The sequence below is a fragment of the Nomascus leucogenys genome, chromosome 3 (assembly GCF_006542625.1).
Source record: "Nomascus leucogenys isolate Asia chromosome 3, Asia_NLE_v1, whole genome shotgun sequence".
Classification (NCBI taxonomy): Eukaryota; Metazoa; Chordata; class Mammalia; order Primates; family Hylobatidae; genus Nomascus; species Nomascus leucogenys.
Genome location: NC_044383.1, coordinates 121,185,122 through 121,211,285, shown reverse-complemented (window position 1 = coordinate 121,211,285; position 26,164 = coordinate 121,185,122). Strand labels below are relative to the sequence as shown.

Below are 26,164 nucleotides of genomic sequence, written 5' to 3'. Positions count from 1 at the left end.
CCTAGTAAAAAAGAGTCTTACTTTTTTTTTTAAGAGACAGGATCTCACTTTGTTGGTTGGCCAAGCTGGAGTGTGAGTGCAGTGGCATGATCATAGCTCTCTGTAACCTCCAACTCCCGGGCTCAAGCAATCCTCCTGCCTCAGCCTCCCGAGTAGCTAGGTCTACAGGCATGTGCCCCCATGCCCGGTTAATTTTTTATTTTAGTAGAGACAGCATCTGGCTATGTTGCCCAGGCTGGACTCAAACTCCTGGGCCCAAGCGAGATCCTCCCTCCTCGGCTTCTCAAAGTGCTGGAATTACAAGTGTGAGCCACGATGCCTGGCCTGTTGTTGTCTTCAGTATCTAAAAATATTTTGTTTGTGAATGGCCCCTTGTTTATTTGCAAATAAATTTTTATTAACTCGGGATTGTGATCTAATAATTTATTTAATCATATACATTTTTGCCCAATAGTAGCACTTATCTAATTTTTCTTTGCTGTAAATATTTGGTCTCAGCCTTTGAGCATGCTGTTCCTGCTGCATGAATACCCTCAGAAACTAGCTAACTCTATCCTTTGGAATTGGTTTGGATATTATATTCACGGGGATCTTTCCCTAGCTACCCCACTCCCAGTTCTAGTTTTGTCATTCATGTGTGTGTTCCCAAATTGCTCTGTGTTTCTCACGTCAGGTACTTGTCACATGGTTTTGTAATTGCCCATTATCTTGTATGTATTCGTTGTCAGATTTTAGGTGCGGTGATAACTGGAAATGTGTTCACTGTTATACCACAGTTGTCTCAGCTACTCCCTGGCATGGTGTTAGTGTTTGTCAAATGAAATTTATGTAAATATATTTATGTTCTTTGTGGGTTTTTAGTTGTAATTAGTTTGATTCATTAATTTATAATAAAACAAATATTAATCTAGTGCTCCATATGTGCCAGGTAGTTGGCTAAACCAAGTCTTGCCCTGAAGAAGCTGATAGTCTCATGTAGTGAACAGGCGTAGTGCTCTGTAAATTGGGTAAGTGTGCTGGAGGGTAACAGTAGCAGAGGGGCTTACTGCTTTACCCAGAGTGGTCAGGGAAGACTTGTGCAAAGAGGAGACATTTGAGCTGGAACCTTAACTAGCAGAAAGAAATGGCCTAGGAAAATCTAGGCAAAGAGCATATCCCAGGAAGCAGAAAAAAAGGCAGTTAGCAATCAGCGGGTGGGCATAGGGAGTTTAGGGTAAGTTGGTTTGTATAGATGTTACCTAGCTCTCCATAAAGAAATACTACTTTCATGATCTATTGTATACCCCCATGTTCTGTGGAAGAGAAGTGCTTTGGTTATAGAGGGAACTTGGTGAAAAAAATGGTTTATTTCAGATTTTTGTCAACACTGGAGAGACTAAGTTTTTTTTTTTCTTTTTTTCTTTCTTCTTTTTTTTTTTTTTGAGACAGAGTCTTGCTCTGTTGCCCAGGCTAAGTGCAGTGGCGCGGTCTTGGCTCACTGAAACCTCGCCTCCTGAATTCAAGTGATTCTCCTGCCTCAGCCTCCAGAGTAGCTGGGATTACAGGTGCACGCCACTATGCCCAGCTAATTTTTGTATTTTTAGTAGAGGCAGGGTTTCACCATATTGGTCAGGCGAGTCTCAAACTCCTGACCTCATGATCCGCCTACCTCGGCCTCCCAAAGTGCTGGGATTACAGGCATGAGCCACCGTGCCTGGCCTCAAGTATATTTTTTATAGGATTATTATATTTGATCCTATGAGGTGAAAACTTGGGACCTGGGTAAACCCAATTAATTTAACAACCAAAGAACTATGTATGTCTTTATAAATATAGAGTTAGTAAATAACCTATTTTGTGGGTGAAATTCTTAGAGTTTTTTTGAAAATAGACATTCTAGGTTCCTTAAATTTTGATAAACAGTTTATTTTGGAGAGGATTCAGATGCTTCCTCACTAGTAACTAAGAATATAAAAAGAACTTGTAAATGAATTTATCTCTTTTGTCTTTATTTTAGATTTTGAAGATGATGATCTCTATGGCCAGTCTGTAGAGGATGATTATTGTATTTCGCCATCAACAGGTGAATTTTTAAAAATAATTTGATTCCTTGGATTTGGTGTTTAAAAACATAAAGTAAATGTTAGTCGTTCAAGGACTGGAGTGTTCTGTGAGACTGTAATATATAACATTTAAAAAGTTAATTATATATTAATTTTTAAAGGCATATAAAATAATTTCTTTTCCTGTGAGTAGAATTTAAACTTGTGATTCTATTATTTAGTTTTAAATAATATGAAAAAGACTGTGGCTTTTTTTCCAACATACTTTGCATCATGCGGTTAATCTAAATATACTAAAATGGTAATTTAGTCAATAATGAAATTCTGAAGCCTCTGGAGGCAGGCAGCCATTACATCCTCAAAGATCTTTTGAGTATTAGAAACTTGGAGGTGTTATGCCTAGAATTTCCTTTATACAGTACTTTATCTGTTCTTAAACAGTTTGGTAAATAAACCAATACATGTAGTTCAGACTTCTTTTGGAGCCACAGAGGAATTTGGCATTCATATTTCTGTATGATTCCACATCAGAGCTGCATCTTCTAGATTATCAGCCCAAAGATTTCTTCTCTGCCACCATATAAGGAAAACATTCATATATTCTTCCCAGCAAAGGCTGAGTCATTAATCCTGATCCTCCTGTCACTTATTTCCCTAACACTACATTTGTCTCCAAATTTCAGCCTACTATCTACACAGGTTAAAATGCCCTGCCAAATTTTAGTATGGTATAGGCCGGGTACGATGGCTCACGCCTGTAATCCCAGCACTCTGGGAGGCTGAGGCAGGTGGATCACCTGAGGTCAGGAGTTCGAGACCAGCCTGGCCAACATGGTGAAACCCCGCCTCTACTAAAAATACAAAAGGTAGCCAGGCATGATGGCGAGTGCCTGTAATCCCAGCTACTCAGGAGGCTGAGGCAGGAGAATCGCTTGAACCCGGGAGGCAGAGGTTGCAGTGAGCTGAGATCACACCATTGTACTCTAGCCTGGGCAACAAAAGCTAAACTCCATCTCAAAAAATGGAAAAAAAAATTAGTATGGTATAAAAAGAGAGTATAATAGTATATTTACCTATACTTGGGTATAGCATAAATATAATTTATAAAACTCATTTTTCACAAGTTTAAAGGTTTGATATAACTAACATTTCTTTCAGAGTCTTCTGCCATGGTCTGAATGTTTGTGTTTCCCCCAGATTCACATGTTGAAATTCTAACCCCCAAAGTGATGGTATTAGGAGGTGGGGCCCTTGGGAGGGGAGGTGATTAGGCCATGAGGGTGGAGCCCTCATAAATGGGATTAGTGCCTTAATAAAAGAGGTCCCAAGGAGAACTCTTGCCCTTCTGTCATGTTAGGACATAGCAAGTAGGTGCTGTCTGTGAGCCAGAAAGCGGGTGTTCACCATACACAGACTGCCTTGATCTTGGACTTCCTAGCCTTTGAACTGTCAGAAATTTCTGTTTATAAGCTACCTAGTTTATGGCATTTTGTTATAGCAGCCTGAATGGACTAATCCATCCTTCTTGTCTTAATTACCCTCTAGTCTGCTGGGCTGTCTTATAAACTGTACCTGCTTTCATCCCATTTTTAGCCTCTCCAGACCAAATATGCCCCTTCTGACTTTTATAATTTCTTTTTCTTTATAAAGGCATAGATATGCTAGAAGTTGTCTTTATCATATCTACTCTGTCATCCTTTTCCTGTTAACTGGTTATTCTGAAATGCATCTAGCTCTTTATTTACAGGCCTGCTCTTCTGGTCAAGTACTTTTCTCATTTAGCTTAATTGTGGCTTTTCCTCTCATCTTTTAATGTTTCACTGTTATCAGTCCATATTCTGTTAGGAGATAAAAATTGCACCAGTTATTTTATCAGAGAACATTTAACATAAAAAGTTGTTAACCAGGTATTATAGAACAAATAATGCAAAAAGTGCAACCAGAATATCAAGAAGGTAGTAAATTCAGGAAGCACTTTACTGTCCCTAATTCTTAGGGGAACAAAAGGCAAGGTTGAAACCACCTTTTAGAAGCTGGTGGAGGCTCCTTGGAGCTGTGACTTAGACCTTAAGGAGAGGGTTCTTTGCTGCTTTACCTCTGAAGTTCACAAGAGGGACTGTGGGGCCAGGACTTAGACCTCTGGGCAGGGAGACACTGCGTGGCTGTTGCTGGTGCCTCAGAAGGTCCCTGAATCTTAGAGCTGGGATTCAGCCTTTTAAAGAGGGGATTCCAACCTACTGGCTGATTGTGTTTGGGGAGTGAAGAGGCAAATTGAAGCTGGTTCTGGGAGTTTTGGAAAAACTGAAAACAGATATTAATTGCAGTTACTAGAAGAAACTGCTTCTGGAAGGTGAAGTGAGTATTGCTGGGGTGATACTGGAACAAGAAGCAAAAGGAAAGGAACATGTGCCTGCCTTCCCTGGCTTTCCAGTGTCCCTTTAATATCTCCTTATTGGATGATCCTAAAAGGGAGCTAGGTATCAAAGAAGAAATGTGCTTTACAGTGACTTCAATCCAGCATCACAGAGCTGAGTAAAGGATGGTAGGTTAGAAGCTGAGAGATGGCTTAATAAGCAGCATTCCTTTATAGCTCCTTATTCAGGGATTCAAAAGAGAAGACATTTTATAGTGACTTAGGAATAAAACAATTTCACATTTTTTCTAGGACCCTCCTAGGCATTTGCCCTTGGGGGCTCCTATAATTCAGCATCACAGTTGACTAGGTAACTGAAATATTAGAGGTGACAAAGTGATGTCTGGTAGTACTGTCCTCATCACTCACGTTCCAAGCACGTTAGAGAGCATGGCATATTCATAGAACTGAGAAGATGATATGGTTATATTAGATTTGAGTTAAAAAAATCTCTAATAAATAGATAATGGATTAAAGGTGGTATATGGATGGATGTAAGTTGACTCGTTAGGAGACTGTTATATGTATTTATCTAGAGGAGATGAGGCTATTTTAGGACAGTGTTCTCAAAGTGAACCATCAGCATCACTTGAGAGTTTGTTAGAAATGCAATGTTGGGGACTCCACCCAAGAGTCAGAAACTGGGAGTGAGGCATAGCAGATGTTTTAACAAGCCCACTGGGGTATGCTCTTGGTATGCATTGAGAACCATTTGTTTAGGGCAAGAGTGGTAGCATTGGATTTGGAAATACTTTCAAGAGAAAATTTATAGGAGTTGAGGTCTACAGGACTTGGAAGTTGGTTGAATATGGCTTTGTATAAGCGTGGAATCTTTCAGGGGGGATTACTGAAAGACACCTTAATATTGCAGGTTAACACAGTCGTTGATCTAGGCTTCTCTGGATAAATGTTATGTTATCTTGAATAATAACGTAATAGTACACAAAGACCTTCAAAGGGTGTTTCTCTGAGATTTGCATTTATGGCCTAGCTTTCTTGAGGACAGAGTCAGAGTTTATCCATGTGTCTCTCATAGCTTTTGATGTGGCTCTTACCTGTGGTTTGTATTCAGGACAGTCTGACTCTGAGAGTTACTTTTCGAACACACCAAGAAGCCAACTGATCTTAGCAAAGCAGGAGATAGTTAAATGTTTTTGGTTTCTTCTGTGACAAACTGATATTTTTAACAAAAGCATATGACTTTGGATTTTCAAATTTTTCAAAGCATTTAAAAAATAGCAGTGACATCAGATAAGAAACTTACTTTCCTCTATAGTGGTATATTTTCCAAGTAATTTTCAATAAAAAATGAATGATTTTAGAAGAATATTTTCTATTCTTAAGCAGCTAATGTCATTGAAAAGCTGATTGTATTCATGTTGTAATGAAGTCTGATAATTGAATGACTTTATCAATTAATTGGAATTTCTCTCTAAAATTCATCAGCACTTGTATATTTTTTTGAATTCTATTAAGCCCAATTTTCCTGGTCTCACTACGCTGTCCAGGCTTGTCTCAAATTCCTGAGCTCCAGTGATCCTCCTGCGTCGGCCTCCCAAAGTGCCAGGATTATAGGTGTGAACCACCATGCCCAGCCTAGGATGGTGATTTTTAAATGTTAACTTTTCTTTCTTTTAGAAAGATTGATACTGAGTATTGAACCTATGTCAAAGAGTGGGGGGTAGCAAAAGGAGTTTGTACATAAAACTTTATTTGAATGGTGACGTATTTTGTTTCAGCTAATATGATTAGAAGTAATCTTTATTTGCTCCATTCTAATTTCACACCTTTATTGTATATTCTTTTTTTTTTGTAAGAAAAACGCTGTTCTAATACATTTATAAATTAGTTTGGTATAAGGAAGCTTGTTTAAAGTCTTGTTCAAATAACTTGCTACAACAGTATTATGGGTAAAGAAAATAACCCTGACTGAAGGAGTCTGGGAAGGCTTCTAGAAGGAGGTGGGATTGAAGCTAGTAAATTTGGGAGTAAGAATGGCATCCCAGCTAGAGGAAACAACGTTGCTTAAGCAATGGCCTCTAAGTGAGGCTTGTTTCATCAGACTACCAGGATTAATGCAAGTGGCAGGAGGAAAGAGGGCTAGGAAAGAAAATAGGAATGAAATTGTGAAAGACAGTTTCTAATTTTGTGTTTCTAGTGTCAACTTATTGGAGTTTTTTGAGTAAGGGAGCTAGTATTTTGTGCAGATAACTGATCATGGTCCACAAAGTGGTGTATAGGTGGGCCAGAATAAAGGGGAGACTTGTAGGACACCAGTGTTTCTTAATCTTACCTTGTGATATGAATCTGCTGGGAGTAATTTTTTTTTTTTTTGTGAGACGGAGTCTCATTCTGTAGCCTAGGTTGGAGTGCAGTGGCACGATCTCAGCTCACCTCAACCTCCACTTGGCTCCCAGGTTCAAGCAGTTCTCTAGCCTCAGCCTCTCAAGTAGCTGGGATTGCAGGTGCCCGCCACCGCGCCTAGCTAATTTTGTATTTTTAGTAGACATGGGGTTTTGCCATGTTGGCCAGGCTGGTCTTGAACTCCTGACCTCAGGTGATCCACCTGCCTGGGCCTCCCAAAGTGCTGGGATTACAGGCATGAGCCACTGTGCCTGGCCAGAATAATTCTTAAGAATACAAATTTCCTGCTTCATTCCAGCACCACTGAATCATAATCTCCAGGGGAAGAAGCCTAGAAATCTGTATTTTTAATGAATGCCTCATGTGATTTTTATTTTAAGATGTTTAGGAAACCATTGTAGGAAATTTCAGGTGTTAGGTTTTGAATTCTTTGCACTTTTATGTTTGTCAAAATGCCTTAAATTTTAAAAATTATAGGTGTCCATTTTTTCAGAAAGCACTTCCATCAGAGTTTGTGATTTAAAATTTTAGAGAATAGCATTTTGTATTTACCATTTTCTCATCATTACTTTCTCTCACTCCTTTATTTGTTGTATTTGTTGCTTTTGGGGCTCTCAGTACAACTTCAGAGGTTTGGACCGCTTCCCGCCTCACCCACCCACCCTTTGAAAGTAATGGAAAGACCTGCGGTTACTTTTGCACCGACCCAATACTTCTCCTGGGGGAGTTTTCTTACTCTTCCCCCCACCCACCCTTTGCAAATCCAACCATTACTACTTCCAAAATAGTGGCCACAGTATAGGTTTTTGAATTGGAGTTATGTGTTGGGTGTGTGTGGTGGTATAGGACCACCCCCGACCCCACCGCAGAAAAAATATCTCCTGGCAGGCAGAGGAGAAACCTGTATATTGAAAACTTCCTCTTCCCTGTCAGTATTTCCTGACTGAAACTTGTTGAGGGAAACATCTGATTTCATGCCTCACTTGATTTTTTAATTTGTCTTAGGTTTCTCCCTCCTAGTTCATGGGTAGGAGGAGAAGTTGGGGGAAGTATGTTTGTTACTTTTAGACGAAACTGAATACAGTTTATTAAAGCCGGGAAAGCACCAGGGACCAAAGGGCCTCATTTATACCACATTTTATTAAATCTGAAATGCCATGAATTGTAAGGTGTATCATTATTTTAAGGACCACTTTAAAACAAAAGGCTATCAGTCTAAGTATTATGTAATGCTAAGATGTCATTTGATTGAAAGACACATCTCTAATTCTGAGATTTGTAATGTGAAAAAAAGTTGTCCTCTTAAGAGAACTTATGAAATAGGATGTCTGTTCTCCTATTTAGCCATGCTGACCTTATACCAGTGTTGTTATCTACTTGCACGAGAGGGGGAAAATAGGGATATCTATATCCCTACACATACATACATACACAACATAACGTGCATTCTTAAAAAACTTTGTGGTCTTCAGAATTATATACTAAAATTAACAACTTACGGGAAAAAAAGATCAGGACAAACCACTCCATCTATAGAGTGCAAACAGAAATAATTTTCTTAATAAAAATGCTTGCACGTTTGAAAAGATACATTGATTTCCTAATAAGTACTCCAGTAAATATAGGATTTTACACTTTTAAAAAAGGTGAAAGCTTGATAGGAGATGTAAGAAAGGGTTGAAACTAAAGGATAATATTGTAAAGGCACAATGCTCACAGACCTTGGAGAGCCAAGCAGTAAGGGCTCTCCAAACAGGGCACACGTCCAAACTGAGCCAAGGAGAAGAATGTGGAGCTATGTGGCATTACAATACAATTATCTTACAGCATAATATTTCTCTGTGGTTGGTGTTATCAGACTTTATATGTGTTGTTATTATGCAGTGATGCAAAACTTTGAAGTTTTGGGAGAAAAATTTCATAAACTAAAGCATCCTCAGTGTTACACTTTCATAGCCAATTGACAAGAGGTAATTTGTTTTAAGGAAACATGCATTATAGTAGAACGGATTGAATTCTCTCAACTGCTCTTTATTAATGTTTCTCTTACTCTGTTCTCCTTGTTCAGGATCTCTTCCACCTCTTCAATTTTCCCTATATTCCTACCTCCTTTATTGTAATGCTCCAGTCTTCGTTGGTTACTTCTGTGCTTCCACAGTGCTTGTTGTCTGGTATTACTCGTTTGGCTTTTAAAATAAATCATTACGTTTTTCTTCTTTGCCCTCCCTCCTAATTTGTAAGGCCATTGACTTTTACAATGAATAGAGAGTGCTTATGCTTTAACCTTCTGAGTATAGGTGTTACACATACACTGCAGCTTTATGTTCTATGCGTTATCTATACATTTTGATGTCTTTTTCTCTACCCCCCAATGTGATTGTATATCTATAAATTTTGAATGTAGCTTCCCTTTAATAAATAATATCTTCCTGATAACCTATACACAAGTCAATGAACTTAACATGTTTTGTGCTCTTATAGAAAGCTAGATAATACCTCTAATAATACCTTGCCTTTTGAATATTATATCTATATTTCTGTCCTTCTTAACATATTTAATTTTGTTCCTTTACAGTTGAGCACGGTGTCCAGGATTCAGTTCAGTGGCCATCCAGTAGAGCTGGAAGCATTAGTACTGTGGATATGCCTGTGATTTTCTCCTTTGCTCACTTGTGTTTCATTTATGATACTCAGGCATTTATTGGCATTTAGATAATCTGCCTTTCCTTTCCTTAATGAGATATATATGAATACCCAGTTATATATTGAGTGATGATGTTTGGCAGTATTGCAGAGTAGCACAGATGTCTGAAACTTAAAGTTAGGTATATGACACTAGTTTACAGTGTCAGTGTGTGATTGAAAGTGTGTGATTGAAAGCATGAGTTGTTTAAAGATTAAAGTCTGTATTTTCCATGAACTCTTAGATTCAGGCAAACTTAGCACTTCTTGTGTTTTCCTTTCTGTTTTTTTTGAGACGGAATTTTGTTCTTGTCACCCAGGCTGGAGTGCAATGGCGTGATCCCGGCTCACTGCAACCTCTGCCTCCTGGGTTCAAACGGTTCCCCTGCCTCAGCCTCCTGAGTAGCTGGGATTACAGGTGCCTGCTACCATGCCCAGCTAATTTTTATATTTTTAGTAGAGATGGGGTTTCACTGTATTTGCTAGGCTGGTCTCGAACTCCTGACCTCAGGTGATCTACCCGCCTTGGTCTCCCAAAGTGCTGGGATTGCAGGGGTGAGCCACCGCGCTTGGCCATCTTGTGTTTTCTTAATTATGTAAATTAGAAGTTTGATATTTGGTTTGAAATATTTGTATCGAAGAGAAAATTTCAGGGAACACAGGATAGTACACAAAGAAGAGATATTAGGAAAGGTAGATTTTGGAAACCAGGGAGAAAGTAGGCTGAGTGGAATGGTTTCAGTGATTGGGGGAAAGAAGGAAGAATATTATAAGAGAATAATAAGTTGTAAGCACCTTCGAGTAGGATTTTAGATATATGTTTTGGTATGATATTGTTTTTGTTTTCATCCCTTATTATGAAATATGGGTAACTATAGGTGATTGATTAGAATTTTTAATTTTTACTTTAACTTTTGTAAAAAAAAGTTATAGGAAATGGCTGTACCATAGCATTCTTTGATCATTTTATATTCTAGCTGCTCAGTTTATTTATTCACGGCGTGACAAACCTTCCGTTGAGCCTGTGGAAGAATATGATTATGAAGATCTGAAAGAATCTTCCAATTCCGAGTCGAACCATCAGCTCAGTGGATTTGATCAAGGTATAGCAAAAAGTAGTGTATTTGTTATCTGAAAGTGATTAATAACCAAATACACCAGAATTTATCAGTTTTATTGTGTTTATAACAGTGACTATGAACACTAATGATGTAAACTTATCTTTCATATTCAGGGACAGTTTATGTTTTATTAAATATGTTTTGTGAGGAGTGTATTTAACTGTATGATTGAAAAATTGTATGGCTATTGTTTAGTAACTGGAATTTTAATTGAACTATCCCATTTAAAATTTTTTTCCGTGGGAGAGAAACTCCAGTGATTTGTTAAGAAGAACTTTTTCAGACGATTTAATTGTTTCATAAGCTGTATGTGGAGCTTATGATTAGAATACATAAACTCCTTTACTTACAAAGATGTTAAGTTCAAGAGGTTTGAAAAAAAACCAGTTGAAGTCTAAAGTGACACTGTATAAGTGTCCTCAGGATTTACATCTGTGTGAATTAAGTTTCAAGATTTACATATGTGTGAATTAAGTTTCAAGATAGAACTTGGTAATGACATCGGTTCTGAGTTTTTGCATATTTTCAACTCTCTTAAACATTTTAATGAAGATATTTATATTTTAGCTTTCTTCTTTTATAAATAAGTTCCAAACATGACATGGCTTCAAACATCACTCAAGCCATAGATTTGATAGCAGAACTGAAATGACCAGGTATAACAATAATGCCATTTGTTGATAGCACGAGGATTTGATCTTTCTCTGGAGTGTGGCTTTGTTCTATAATTTTTTTTTTTTTTTTTGAGACAGAGTTTCATTTTGTCACCCAGGCTGGAGTGCAGTGGCACAGTCTTGGCTCACTGCAGCCTCCGCTTCCCAGTTTAAAGGGATTCTCCTGCCTCAGCCTCCTGAGTAGCTGGGATTATGGGTGCCTGCCACCACAGATGGGTAATTTTTGTATTTTTAGTAGAGATGGGGTTTCACCATATTGGCCTGGTCTCGGACTCCTGAGCTCAAGTGATCCACCCGCCTCAGCCTCCCAAAGGGCTGGGATTACAGGCGTGAGCCACCGTGCCCGACATAATTGTTTTTACATTGGAAATTTGTAATAATTTTAAAACAAGAAATGTATGAATCTGGGAGTTGATCTTTGAATTAATAAATAAAATATATACTGGCTGCTAACCAACTCAAGAAAAATGGAGAGAAAGCATGAATATACAAAAGTAGAAAGCAGAAAGGGAAACAACAGATAAAGGAGAAATAAAAGGGATTTACCAACTCTGAAAATACATGGGAAAATCTGGATAAAAGTCTAGCTGTAGTATGAACTCACTTTTTAATTGTATTTTTAAAGAGTATTATTGTTAAGATTGTAAGGAGAGAGGATAGGAATAGGATGGAAGTTCTGTCCTGCTATGCCTCAGTGAACAATGATTAAGGAGTTAGGAAATTCAGAGTTATTTTTGAGGAAAAGTTAATCATTCCAACCTGACTTATATGTAAGTGATGACAGTAATAATGATCACAGCTGATTTTTGCTAATGCTCTTTAGGTACTTTCTATGTACTGTTCAGGTGTTAGCATCTTTAATCTTTACAACAACCTTATGAAGTAGGACAGTTGCCCTCATTTTACAAGAGAGGAAAATGAGACACTGAGAAGTAACTTGCTTGAGGTTGTACCTGCTAGTAAGTGGCATTAGGATATGAACCAAGCTAGCCTAACTCTGTAACCTCTACTTTTAACCCTCTCACTATACTGCCTCTTTGGGTGGGTACAGAAAATAGTTTTTATAATTAGAAGAGGCCTGGCGGGCATGGTGGCTCACGCCTGTAATCCCAGCACTTTGGGAGGCCGAGGCGGGCGGATCACCTGAGGTCAGGAGTTTGAGACCTGCTTGACCAACGTGGAGAAACCCCGTTTCTACTAAATAGAAAATTAGCTGGGTGTGGTGGCACATGCCTATAATCCCAGCTATTCGGGAGGCTGAGGCAGGAGAATCGCTTGAACCTGGGAGGTGGAGGGTGCTGTGAGCCGAGATCACGCCATTGCACTCCAGCCTGGGCAATAACAGCGAAACTCTGTCTCAAAAAAAAAAAGAGGAGGCCCTGATGCTAGCTAGCTATACTAAGTATTTTGTTACAGTTTCAATAATTGATGTATTTATCAAAGAGATAATATTATCCCATAGCTTATTAGCCTTTAAAAGTTAATCTTAGATTGAAGCAAAGCAGAATTGCCCAAATATTTCAGGAATGTATTTTTAATAATTAATGGGCCAATGAAAGAAGTATCAAATACTTTTTTTTTTTAAAGGAAGTGTATTGCCAGTAGATTACTTGTTCAGCATATGAGCACGTACAGTTAAATATAAATTGCATTCTGTGAAATGGTTTTGTGGAATAGGGAGTTTGAAAACCTCTATTCTATTTTGATTATTGCTAACTTAGTAGTGCCATGATTTTCAATCTTATCTTTATTAAGTTAGAATTTGCTTGATATATCTAGCTCATAGACTTATTATGAGGATTACAAAAGAAATATACATAAAAGTATTGTGAAAATTGTCAAGTGCTATACAAAAATATGAAGGAATCTATCATGCATTTTTATTCATTGGCCCCCTAGTTACCTGGTACTAGAGATGAAAAGGGTTCTAGGGATACAAAGCCTCTCTGCTCTTACGGATTTTACATCATTAATAAGTATTATTAATAATTACTTTTAATACTAATGTCATCAGAAAATTAAAATTCATAAACAGCTTAGATAATTCCAGATTTAAATTTTTTTCTTTTAAAAGTGAGTGCTGGCTGGGCGCAGTGGCTCATGCTTGTAATCCCAGCACTTAGGCAGGCCGAGGCAGGTGGAAACCTGAGGTCAGGAGTTTGAGGCCAGCCTGGCCAACATGGTGAAACCCATCTCTACTAAAAATAGAAAAATCAGCCAGGCATGGTGGCAGGCGTCCGTAATCCCAGCTACTCAGGAGGCTGAGGTGGGAGAATTGCTTGAATCTGGGAGACAGAGGTTGCAGTGAGCTGAGATCATGCCACTGCATTCCAGCCTGGGCAACAGAGTGAGACTCTGTCTCAAAAAAAAAAAAAAAAAAAAAAAAAAAGAATGCCTATCCTCCCCTTAATCTCCTGGACTTTCTTATTTTTATGGCATTTTTATATTATGTTATCTTGCTGTTTTTTAAAGAGTCATTAAAGATTGTTTTAGTTAGCTGGGAAGAACTGAAGTTAGCCAAAAAGGAAACTTAAGGTAGCAGCTTGAGAAATATAAGAAATATACTTCGTGAGTAACTGGGTTCACTAACAAATTAGAAATAGTTCCACACTCACCCCTTCCTTTCTGTACATGCAAAAAATGATCAATGCAGATACCATCATCATTGGTGACTGAAAATAGATATTAGTGTATACTGTGCAATGTACACTTTTTTGAAACATTAGTCACTATTATTCAGGAGACATTTTATTATAGTGATTTTTAAATTAACGAAATCGTTCCCCTTATGAGGGAAGATAGGTATATTGTAGATAAAAATACGATCATTAGAAATAATTTTTGCCAAAGAGAAAGGAGAGTTGAATATTCTAATACAGCTGTAAATTTTAAAATCAGTTTTGAAGATTAAAAGTTCTTCCATTGCACCATTTAGTATAGATTTTGACCATTGTTGTCTTTTCTAGCTCGTCTTTATTCATGCCTTGATCACATGAGAGAGGTACTTGGAGATTCTGTGCCAGATGAAATATTAATTGAAGCAGTTCTGAAGAACAAGTTTGATGTGCAGAAGGCTTTGTCAGGGGTTCTGGAACAAGATAGAGTGCAGAGTTTGAAGGACAAGAATGAGGGAACAGTATCTACAGGAAAGATAGCAAAAGGTATGCCTTTACTTGTTCTTTTTCACTTGTTTTTCGTAGTTAATGCCTAAAGAGAGGCTTTCATTTGCTTGAGCTTTTAAGAAAATATTTAATTTGCTTGAGCTATTAAGAAAATCTTGCATGTTATTGTTAACTTTTGATTATCAGTTGATCTAGTTGTGAATTTTTAGGATGAGTACTGTGTTTCTTTTCTTCTGTTGTAGCCTGTTTTTGTGGTTATTTTACTGCTTGATTTTTTTTGTTTGTTTTTTTGTTTGTTTTTTGAGACAGAGTCTCACTGTCACCCAGGCTGGAGTGCAGTGGCATGATCTTGTTCACAGCAGTCTCCACTTCCTGGGTTCAAGTGACTGTCTTTCCTCAGCCTCCCAAGTAACTGGGATTACAGGTGCGTGCCACCATGCCTGGCTTTTTTTTTCTTTGTATTTTTAGTAGAGATAGCGTTTCACCGTGTTGGTCAGGCTGTTCTCGAACTCCTGGCCTCAAGTGATCTGCCCACCTTGGCGTCCCAAAGTTCTTGGATTACAGGCGTGAGCCACTGCACCCGGCCTTACTACTTGATTTTATAACAACATAGTGGAAATAAAATTAGATAAGACAAGACATCTTTTTCTTCTTGTTAGTAGCTTATAGAACTTTTTAATTGTTTTTTTTTTAACTCTAATGAGATAGGAAAAGGAAATTAACAGCCAGCTTATTAATGTTAAAAAAATCCCTTTATGCTTTTATTATGTATAATTTTATTTAAAAATAATTAGGTATAAGTATCATAACTCTACTACTTTGCATTTTATAGCCAGAGATTTAATTTTAAATTTGTAAAATTTGGGGTTAAATTTGGAATTCAGTGGACATAAGAGGGGAACTGAGGTGGTAGCATTATATTAATTGGCATGCTATCTCTCAGTATGAGTATGGCGATTTGTTTACTATGTCAGTGTTTATTGTAACCTCTGGGCTAAATTTTTTCTACAACAAAGCTGCGTACAGCCTGTTACCAAGAAATAAGAGTGTGTTTTCTGGGGATGCTGGGCACATAGATGGGCACTTTTAACTGGCTGTGATGGGAATGAGTCTGTAATATGTCATCTTGTATTGATAGTGTATCCCAGATTGGGGTAGAAATTACCGGGGGTTGTTTGCTTATTTGTTTCTAATACATTGAAATACAGAATAAAATGAACCTAGTTTTTTTTGTTTTTTTAAAGAAGTTTTTGAATTTGAGACAATCCTGACTATAATTTAATTATGGTTAAGACCTCACATTTTTAAATTCGTGAAAATTAGAACATTGACTGACTTACATTGTATGTATCAGTGAACAGAGTATAAAGGTTACTTTAAATTGGTAAAGGAAGGTAATACTCCCTTATTGTTTTGTAGAGTATTCATGTTAAGTAATGATCAAGTATCACTTTATTCATGTCATAATCAAAAGAAGCATTTAGTAATTAAATGCCTCATTTCATGTTTCCTTTTGGTTGCTGTGACTGTCTTCTGCGTATATCAACCTATTCATCTGAAAATTAATGGCTCTTGTAAGGTAAGGAGTCTTATTTTCTTCTTCTGAAGTTTCAGCTGATAATGTTCAAAGTTCTTATCCTCAGTCAGCAAATCATTTGGATTATAGTAGCAAACCCTTTGATTTTTCTAGCTCAGTAGGAAAATATGGATTATCTCATAATTCTTCAGTTCCAAGTCACTGTTTACTCCATAGAAAAAAGAAACTTGACACACTTAAAAGTGAAAAGAAACTAGAATCATGTAAGTTAACAAAAGAACTTTCACTAGCTGACCTAATTCATGATATGTCAAGAGATTCCTGTGAAAGTCAGCCATCAGTCAGATTATCATCTACAGACAGTCTGGAAAGTCTACTTTCAAAGAACCTAGATGCTGATTTGTTGAGACCTCATGCATCTGAATGCGTTTCCAAAGATGATTCTGCATTCAAAGAAATACCAGATTTAAAGACCATAATCATAAAGAGCACAACACCGAATAATTCTTTATATATTCAAAATAATTCACTGTCCGATTTTCAAAACGTTCCAGTACAGGACAGTTTAGGAAGTTCAAATAATCCTTTGTACTTAACTAGCTCATTGGAAAATATGACTGTTGATAATTTAAATGCTAGTAAAGAAACTGAAGTTGGAAGTGTTTCTTTAGTTGAACAAAGTGCCAAGAATCACACTTTTAAAAATGATAATTTGCAGTTTTCTCAGTGTGAAAGTCCATCCCTAACTGAACTGTTTCAGGAACACAAAGAAAACAATATAAGCCAGTGCTTTACTTTATCTGACCTTTGTAACCAGTCATCTGCCAGTTTCACAGATCTAAGTTTGGGATCCTTTCCCCTGTCACAATTAGCAAATCGCTGTCAGTCTTCACCTGGAATATCAGAATTAACAGGATCTCTGTCATCATTGGCATTTCATAAAGCTTCTCCCACAAGAGACCTTGAGAATTTGTCACTTTCTGAATTGATTGCAGAAACAATTGATGTAGACAACTCTCAGATTAAGAAAGAGTCCCTTGAGGTCAGTTTATCTGAAGCGAGGTCTCCTGGAATAGATTCAAATATTGATCTTAGTGTCCTTATAAAAAACCCAGATTTTGTTCCAAAGCCTATAGTAGACCAATCCATTGCCCCGTCATCACGAACTAAAGTTCTAAGTTCAAAGGTAGGGAAGAATTCCAATTTTGCTAAGGATAATAAGAAAAACAATAAAGGCTCTCTGACTAGGAAACCACCTTTTTCTCTGTCTTGGACCAAGGCCCTTGCTGCTAGACCTTCAGCTTTTGCCTCAACACTGTGTCTTCGTTACCCACTGAAAAGCTGCAAGCGACGCACCCTTGACCTCTATAAGACTTTTCTTTATAGTAGACAAGTTCAAGATGTAAATGACAAAGAAATAAGTCCACTTGTAGCGATAACACCATTTGACTTCAAATCGGCATCACCTGATGACATTGTAAAAGCTAATCAAAAAAAAGCATTTACTAGAGAATAGTAACAAAAGGAAAACTTGATTGCTGTTGTAGAGCTTTTTATTTTTAATTAAAGTCTTCAGAGGATCACTTTATATTATGGGATTCAAATTCTGATTTTTATGAAAATTGTCGTAGGTCAGTTGATTAGTTGATACGTATTTTTGCACTGAATTTTTTTTTTAACTATGTCTTCTTTCAGTGATAACTGGCTTTATTTAAGTTGGTAACCTATACTGAGTATATGTTTACAAAGCGGATATGGAAACTTGATGTTGTGAAATCAGACCTCAGATATTTTTGTTTGAAGCATTCAACTTTCTATGTTTCTTATGATGAAATATTTTTTTCTATGAAATATTTTTGTGCTTTGTTCTTAAACGAAAATGCCAGCACTTGGGATTATTATAGTTTAGTGTGAAGATTATTCTTATGTGGCACAGCATAGCTGAGACAATATATTTTAAAATATGATATAATTCCTAGTTTCATTATTTTTCTGTAGATAAATACTAAAATTTTTCTATTAGAAAATCTTAAAATTCCTGACTTTTGAGAGTACTGTGGAGATTGTTGAAATACATTTTTGATAATAATAAAATGAAAATCTTTTAAGGGACCATGTAAATGTAGAAGTTGGATTAATATGTGAATTATTTTTATACATTTTTAAAAACCATTTGTCCTAAGTATACACTTTAAAATAAATATATAAAAAATGTTTTCAAGTATGGTTGCATGTTCTTTGAACGGAGAATTTTACCAGATCTCTTTAGCTTCTTCTTCTTCTTCTTCTTCTTCTTTTTTTTTTGAGATAGAGTCTCGCTCTGTTGCCCAGGCTGGAGTGCAGTGGCGTGATCTCGGCTCACTGCAACCTCCGCCTCCCGGGTTCACGCCATTCTCCTGCCTCAGCCTCCCGAGTAGCTGGGACTACTGGTGCCCACCACCACGCCCGGCTAATTTTTTTTTTTTTTGCATTTTTTTTTAGTAGAGATAGGGTTTCACTGTGTTGGCCAGGATGGTCTTGATCTCCTGACCTCATGATCCGCCTGCCTTGGCCTCCCAAAGTGCTGAGATTACAGGCGTGAGCCACTGCACCTGGCCTGTTCTTATTATTTTTTTTAAGACGGAGTCTCTCTGTTGCCAGGCTGGAGTGCAGTGACGCTCACTGCAGCCTCTGCCTCCCGGGTTTAAGTGATTCTCCTGACTCAGCCTCCTGAGTAGCTGGGACTACAGGTGCGTGTCACCACGCCCAGCTAATTTTTGTATTTTTAGTAGAGACAGGGTCTCACCATGTTGGCCAGGATAGTCTTGATCTCTTGACCTTGTGATCCACCGCCTAGGCCTCCCAAAGTGCAGGGATTATAGGCGTGAGCCACCATGCCCGGCCTAACTTGTTCTTTACAGTAAGTAATGGAATGTGGAGTTTTCCTTTTTGCTACTGACAGTTGTGTGCCCTACAGCGACAAAGTTTCAGCAATGGAGGATCAATAAAAGCTTTTCTAATCAGTAGAATAATTATGTAATTCATCCCTTAAAGCAGTGGTTCTCAACTAGCAATCAGAATCACTGGAGGAATTACTTCAGAACACAGATACTGTGGCTTCACTCCATATACGCTGAAGCAGTCTCTGAGGAATGGCACTTGGGAATGTGTATTTTCAAAATTATTCCCCAAAATGTATATTTCTGTTCGAGAACCATTGCCTTAAAGGGAGAAATCAGTAGAATGAGTTATCAATGCCAAGAATAACATCTGACCAACTCGAATGAATAATTTCTAGAAATCAGGAATACCAAGGAAAAATGCTACTTAGGAATTATGGCCTTTTGCATAAAATGATGGAGATATTATTAGTATTCCTTGCAAAAATATAATGCAGTAGAATCTAAAATGTTATTTTATTAGTTTTTTTGAGATGGAGTCTCACTCTGTTCCCCAGGCTGGAGTGCAGTGGCATGATCTTGGCTCACTGCAACCTCCACCTCTCGGGTTCAAGCGATTCTCATGTCTCAGCCCCCCGAGTAGCTGGGATTACAGGTGCGTGTCACCGCACCTGGCTAATTTTTGTATTTTTAGTAGAGACGGGGTTTCACCACATTGGCCAGGTTGGTCTCGAACTCCTAACCTCAGGTGATCCGCTCACCTCGGCTTCCCGAAGTGCTGGGATTATAAGCGTGAGCCACCACGCCTGGCCAAATATTTTTTTTAAATGAAAATAAAAAGGCTGGTCTTTTCCCAGTAAATATTTTTTCTCTGGCAGCTACTTTACTGTGCATTTGATAATTTTTTGTATTACTTTTGTTTCTGTTTATTTTCAGAATGACATTCCAAAATTTTAATCTCTGTGTGATGTTTTTATATTCAGTATTTTGATGGTAAAAGTTAAGATGGCATTATGTCTTTTTTTTTTTTTAAACCAAACACTTCTTGATTTCTTGTGGTGTCTTCAGGTTTTTGTTTTTAATTGAATGTATCAGTGCACCATAATACTAATGCTTAGGAGATCATTTAGATCACAAGCTGTATTTTGTGATTGATTTTAAAATTTGAATTATCCCAATGGTTGAGATTGTTTTTCTAGTCTCGAACCTTGATCAAACATTTTAGTAACTTTGAATTAGTATATGACTGAACTAGATGTATATATTGGCAGTCTCCAACTTAGGAGTGAATTAATTGAATTATAAGAGTTTGTTTGTAACTGATGATAATTACTGATAGGTTAAGTGCTGCACAAGTGGTCCACATTGCACATGAATCCCCAAATACTTATGTAATCTACACTGTAGTTGAATATTGAATAGCAGCACTATTGTGTTACCTTCTTTTATAACAAAGTAATTTTCAAGTGGAAATGCAATACTTTTAAAGCCATGTAGTAGACCTTCTAGGGTGAACTAGGTCTCCATTTGTTGGCTGATTAGGGTTGTAACTACCAGGTATGAGATTCTTTTGGTGGGGAAAAAATTATATATTATAGGGTGGTAAGAGAAGGCAACAATATCTTAAATAGGTTTCCAGGCTTCCTATTTTCCTTGGCTTGGCTGCTGGTCTGTCAGGCATGTACATGACAAGTACTTGCCCTGTTGACTAAGGGAATGTCACAGTCTCTTTGAGACTGCGAAGGTGGAACTGAGCAGAGCTTTCTACCTTCCACCCTTGGCCATCGATCCTTGGTAAAAAGTCAAGTGTCTGCTTGTTCGTGAATACACTCCTTGTGATGATTGTTGGTACTAAGTGTATATTCTGTACCAGCTGCTGTTTATTGATTGCTATCTTAGTAGCTCAGGTATGCTACGTGTTTTAGTCGACTTTATTTTCCAGTTCAGCTATAAATTTTAAGATGCAAAGCTGTTTTTATTTGCATTATGATCAAGGGCATTAATAATTTACTTTAGGAATAGAAATAATATTGTAATTATATTCTAAATGATATAAAATACATTATAAACAATTTTTGCTCTTCACTCTTTTTGGTTTCTTAAAAGATCTGATGTTGTTCATGGATGGATGTTTTGTCCTTTTGCATTCTAAAGTCTTTAGGTGGCTCTTTCGGATATGATTCTTTTTGCAATAAATTGCCAAGAACCAGGGTTTCATTTCTGTACAGAGCACTTTTTAAAACTTTTCCTTTTTAAAACCTTTCCTAGTTACTAAACTGGCATTATAACCTCTTTTTCTCCTTTTAGCTTTGAATCTGTCTTTCTTAAACTTGTCTTTTACTCTTTTTCTTCTCATATGTATTAATAACTATAGTCAGTGTTTTATATTTAGTTTTTAGTACTCAGTGGGGGGTCATGTAACTAATTGTCATACCAGGGATAAAACTAATAAGGTGCTCATTTTTTGTAAGTAAAAGGAACCACTGAAGATAAAATACGGTTATAGAGAAGAATAATGAGTTCTCATATGATTACTTACCTTTTTAAATTGACCCTGAATCTGTATGTGGAGCATTGCAAATAAACAAGTATACATTGTATGTTGAGAAAGAACTGTGTATCAACATGTTTTTTGTGTTCATGCAGGTATATATTTGGTTATAAAGTCAGTTTTATAATAGTTCAGAAATTGTTTTATATATAAACAGATTATATATAAAGTGGACTAGACAGGGAGGGATTAATATGAATTTCTATACTAGTTTTCCTTTACCTATATATTTATAATGACAAAGCTCAGCTTATGCAGTTATACAGTTTTAATTTTTAGATTGTCAAAAATTTGTCACATTTTGAATATAGATATTTTGTAAAAGCTACATTGAAAGAAATTAAAATTCTGAGATTTTCCTAAATCAAATGTAAAAACATACAATCTATCCATTAGGATTTTCTATATAAACTTGATATTTCTGAATGGTCTTTTAATCATTTATGCTGAAAGTGCTGTTGTATTTCTATAAACAAATTAAAAAAACAAACTACCTGGTTGTGAAAATTTTAAGGTATTTAGCATTTAGAATTCTTGCCTTCCATGGGGTAAAATTTTATATATTCTTTTTACTTTTTAGGACTCACATAGAAACACTCTTTAAGTATAGGTTGTGATGAATATTGGTGATGTAATTGCAGAGATGACAGTGCAAGGCAAAGGAAATGATAAGCTGGGTATGGTGGCATGTACCTGTAGTCTGAGCTGTTTGGGAGGCTGAGGCAGGAGGATTACCACTTGAGCCCAGGAGTTCAGGTTCAGCCTGGGCAGTGTGGTGAGACCCCGTCTCAAAAAAAAAAAAAAAAAAAAAAAAAAAAAAAAAAGAACTGATAGAATGCATTTATTTCCGACATTGACATGCCTAATTTATATTGGATGAGAGAAGGAAAGCAGTTTAGATGCAGGATATAACCCAAGATGAACAAAGATATGATTCTTACGTCAAAGGGGAGGTGGATAGATGCACACTTCAACACATGATTATCTTTATTACAGTGTGCTGTATTATACCCTTCAAAGCTGACACCTTTGTCTTCCTCATCCAAGGTGCCACCTTCTCTTCTGTTTCCCGTCTTTGTTATTACTATCACCATCTAGTTAACCAAAACCAGGAGCTTAGTATCATCCTTGGTTCATCTCTCTTCGCCTGCTACTCATAATTGATTACCATTCCTGTTATTCTCATCTTATAAATAAGTAAATATATGTGTGTGTGCACATAATATGCATACATATATAGTTGACTTTTGTTATTTGCAGTAGTTATGTTTTATAGTTGCTACGAACACTGAATTAATGAATACTGAACCATTGCTCCTACAAGAAATACAGCGGTAGGTTCCTGTGGGCCTCTCGTAACATTTTCATCAATCAATGAATACATAACATTGTTTTATATGTGTCTCTGTTTAAAGACACCTTATTTAATGGATGTGTGTAGCATGGATTCATTAACACCGAACTCATGGCCAACAGCACTGAATTCATGCCTTATCTAACATCTTTTATTTGTTAGGCACATCCTAGCCTTCTTGTGTTTAGAATACTAAGCACTACACTTACAGGCCATTTTAAAAATTACCAACAAAAAGTACAAAATTACCAACAAAAAGTACAAAACTGGAAAAAATGCGACACTAAGTAGACCATGAAAAGGACATTTGTTTACAGTATGAGAGCTGTATCAAAAAGGCCGACTGTCACCTTCCGTGAAATTGCATGTTGGATGACTCAAACTTTTCGCTGCTCTGCACATGTCCCCAAGTGAGTGCAAAAGTGAGTAGTGATTTTGGGATTACAAGTAAATTGTGATTCGGTGAATTCACAGATGTGGAACCTGTGAATAATGAGAATCAACTGTACATTTTTTGGCCCACTACTCTTCATTGTTATTTTTCCTCTTTATTATTTTCTTTATTGTTACTTTTCCTCTTTATTGTTACATCTTTATTGTTACTTTTATTTTCATTATTTTATTTACTGTTACTTTTCCTCTTAAAGGCCATTAGCTTTTAGCAGAATTACCTAAACATCTGACTGGTTTCTTGACTTTTCAGTTTATTTCAGCCAGAAAAAGTTTTCTAAACTAAAGATCTAATTTTCTGTCTCCCTATCTAAATCCTTTTATTTCCTGAGCCCCTTTATGAACTCATTTCTGTTTTGTACCTGCTTACCCAAACCTACCCAAGAACACCTACCTGAGTTTCCTCTCCTTCTATAGTGCTTGCCTTTTTTCTCTCCCCCTTCCCTCCTGGCTAATTGCTGTTTGAATTGTAGTTTTGGTATCACTTTACTCTCAATCATGGGGTAGGGGAACTTTCATATGCACCCATAGTTCACTGTTCTCCCTTTATTACCATCCCATGTGAAGTCATAATTCCTCTCCCACACATACATAGACTTCTGTTGTAACTCTGCTTTATTCTTCACAGCACTTGTGTCCTCTGACACTGTGTTTGTTGTATATACACTTGTTTTTGTTATGTTTTCTCTCTGCTCTCCCTCCACCCCCCTTCCATGTAAGTTCTACAAATACAGGAATTTTCTGTATTCACTGCTGTATTCCCAACTCAGAATATGTCTGGCACATAAACGTAGGCAAGGGTTTTAAGTAAAAATTGAGCCTGTCTCCTAATATGGTCCCACAATCTTGTTCCTTAGAGGAATGCCACTGTAAATACACTGTTTCTTCTTTATTCTTCCAAAGGTTTCTCTAGCATGTTACACGTATGTGAATGTACGTATACATTTTTATACAAATGGAGAATATACTCTAACACTTATATATGTATCACTTAATAAAGCGTTTTGCAGAACTTCACTGCCATATACAGATCAATCTCATTCTTTCTTAACAGCTACCTAGAATTCTGTAATGTGATTGTACCATAATTTATTAAACAGCCTCTATTGATGAACATTTTAAGTGTTCCAGTTGTTATTGCTAATAATAAATAAGCATCCTACATTTCTAGAAATTGAGTTTATATACTTGAAAGTTTTGGATAGATATTGCCTAATTGCCCTTAATAGAATTGATTTCCCTCCCACTAGTTTATGAGCATTTCTGCCCAAATTCTTATAGATAGGGGTATTATTCCTTTTGGTATTATACCAACCTGATAATTGGAAAATTTTTTTCATTTATTTATATTTCTTATATATAAAGCTGTATTTTTCTCCCTGTCTACTCTTAATCTGCCCATTTTACTGCTGGTTTATCTCATTTCATGATTTTTTAAAGGTGTGTGTGTCTGTGTATGTGTGTGTGTATGTGTATGTATATGTGTGGATCCATATACACACGTATGCATATTTATATACTAAGGAAATTAGTCATAAAATTGTTATATGCATGGAAAACACTTTCTGATTTCTAGTGTGTCAGGTCATTTGTTAGAAGATAGATTTTGAAATTGTATATATTCAGATTTATCAGCCTTTTTTCTTAAGGGTTTTGGAAAATTATGCTCCACTACAATATATATATTTTTTAAAAATATTCATTTTTTTTTTTTTTTTTTTTGAGACGGAGTCTCGCTCTGTCGCCCAGGCTGGAGTGCAGTGGCGCGATCTCGGCTCACTGCAAGCTCTGCCTCCCGGGTTCACGCCATTCTCCTGCCTCAGCCTCTCCGAGTAGCTGGGACTACAGGTGCCCGCCACCACGCCCGGCTAATTTTTTGTATTTTTAGTAGAGACGGGGTTTCACCGTGGTCTCGATCTCCTGACCTCGTGATCCACCCGCCTCGGCCTCCCAAAGTGCTGGGATTACAAGCGTGAGCCACCGTGCCCGGCCGCATATTCATTGTTTTTTCTAATACCTTTGTCAGATTCATTATTTTACATTTGTATCTTTGATTTAGCTGATATTAAGGGCTAACATAGGAATCCCATTTCTCCACCATCTTTTCTCTATGGAAAGACGGATTTATCGTAGTACCTTTTTAAATTACTTAGCTTTTTAGTACCTATTTTTTTGGTAGGCTGTCTTATTTTTTTCACTCCTTTTTGTAGTTTTTCTGAGTTATCTCACATGCCTCTTTTTCCCATATGAGCTTTAGAAACAGCTTGTCTCGTTACTAAAAAAAGAAGAAATTCCAGCTATAACTTTTATTGTTGTATTTAATGCTAGCAAGAGATTTTTGAAGGAAAAAAATACTGTCTCCAGAGATGCCAAAGGCTTTAGATAACGTTAGACATTATTATTATCTTAGCAGATTTTCTAGTATTGTTCTAGTCTTATGATGAAGAACCATCTCCAGCTGGTCATGGTGGATTATTATTTTAATGTGATGGATTTTACTTGCTAACATTTTATTTAAGATGGTTTCATCTATTCATAAAATTACTTGCATTCATGTGTATGTGTATGCTCTTTGGATTTTGGTTTTTCTTGTGATGGTTTTACAAAAAATTTAAAATGATTTTATATTCAAATAATTCAGTAGCATTGAAATGATTTATAATAGGATTTATCTTTTTGAAGATTTTGGGGTCAAATTTGAAAGTTTTAATTTTCTTAGAAAAACGTCCATTTCATCCGAGGTGACAAATGTATTTGTTGTGCGTTGTACCAAACATTGTCTTATTCTTTTAGATTTTTCTGTGTTTGTAGTTACTTCTCCATTCTCATTTTCAGTATGGTTTTCTCTCCTCTAATCTTCCCTTTCTCTCTGCCCCGCATTTTTTTTTTTTATTACCTTGCAATTTGTTGTTTTCTTCCCTAAATTTTGGTTCCAAGATCTGTAATTAGTTCTCCTGATTTAATTCATTACTTTG

The 26,164-nt window shown here is 36.7% G+C and overlaps 1 protein-coding gene across 7 annotated transcripts in view; it reads left to right on the top strand.

Moving 5' to 3' along the window:
- The window catches only part of HBS1L (HBS1 like translational GTPase), a 97,735-nt gene that overhangs the window by 2,283 nt on the left and 69,288 nt on the right, over positions 1–26,164 (top strand). For 3 of the 7 annotated variants that reach the window (XR_004029363.1, XR_004029364.1, XM_003255754.3), the window contains exons 2-4: positions 1,997–2,062; positions 10,479–10,604; positions 14,263–14,457. Coding sequence is in view for 3 of the 7 variants with exons in the window: in XM_003255754.3 (XP_003255802.2) it covers positions 1,997–2,062; positions 10,479–10,604; positions 14,263–14,457 (387 nt within the window). In the remaining 4 variants the exon portion in view is untranslated. The other 4 variants (XM_012506105.2, XM_003255755.3, XM_030809710.1 and 1 more) reach the window with 4 other exon arrangements.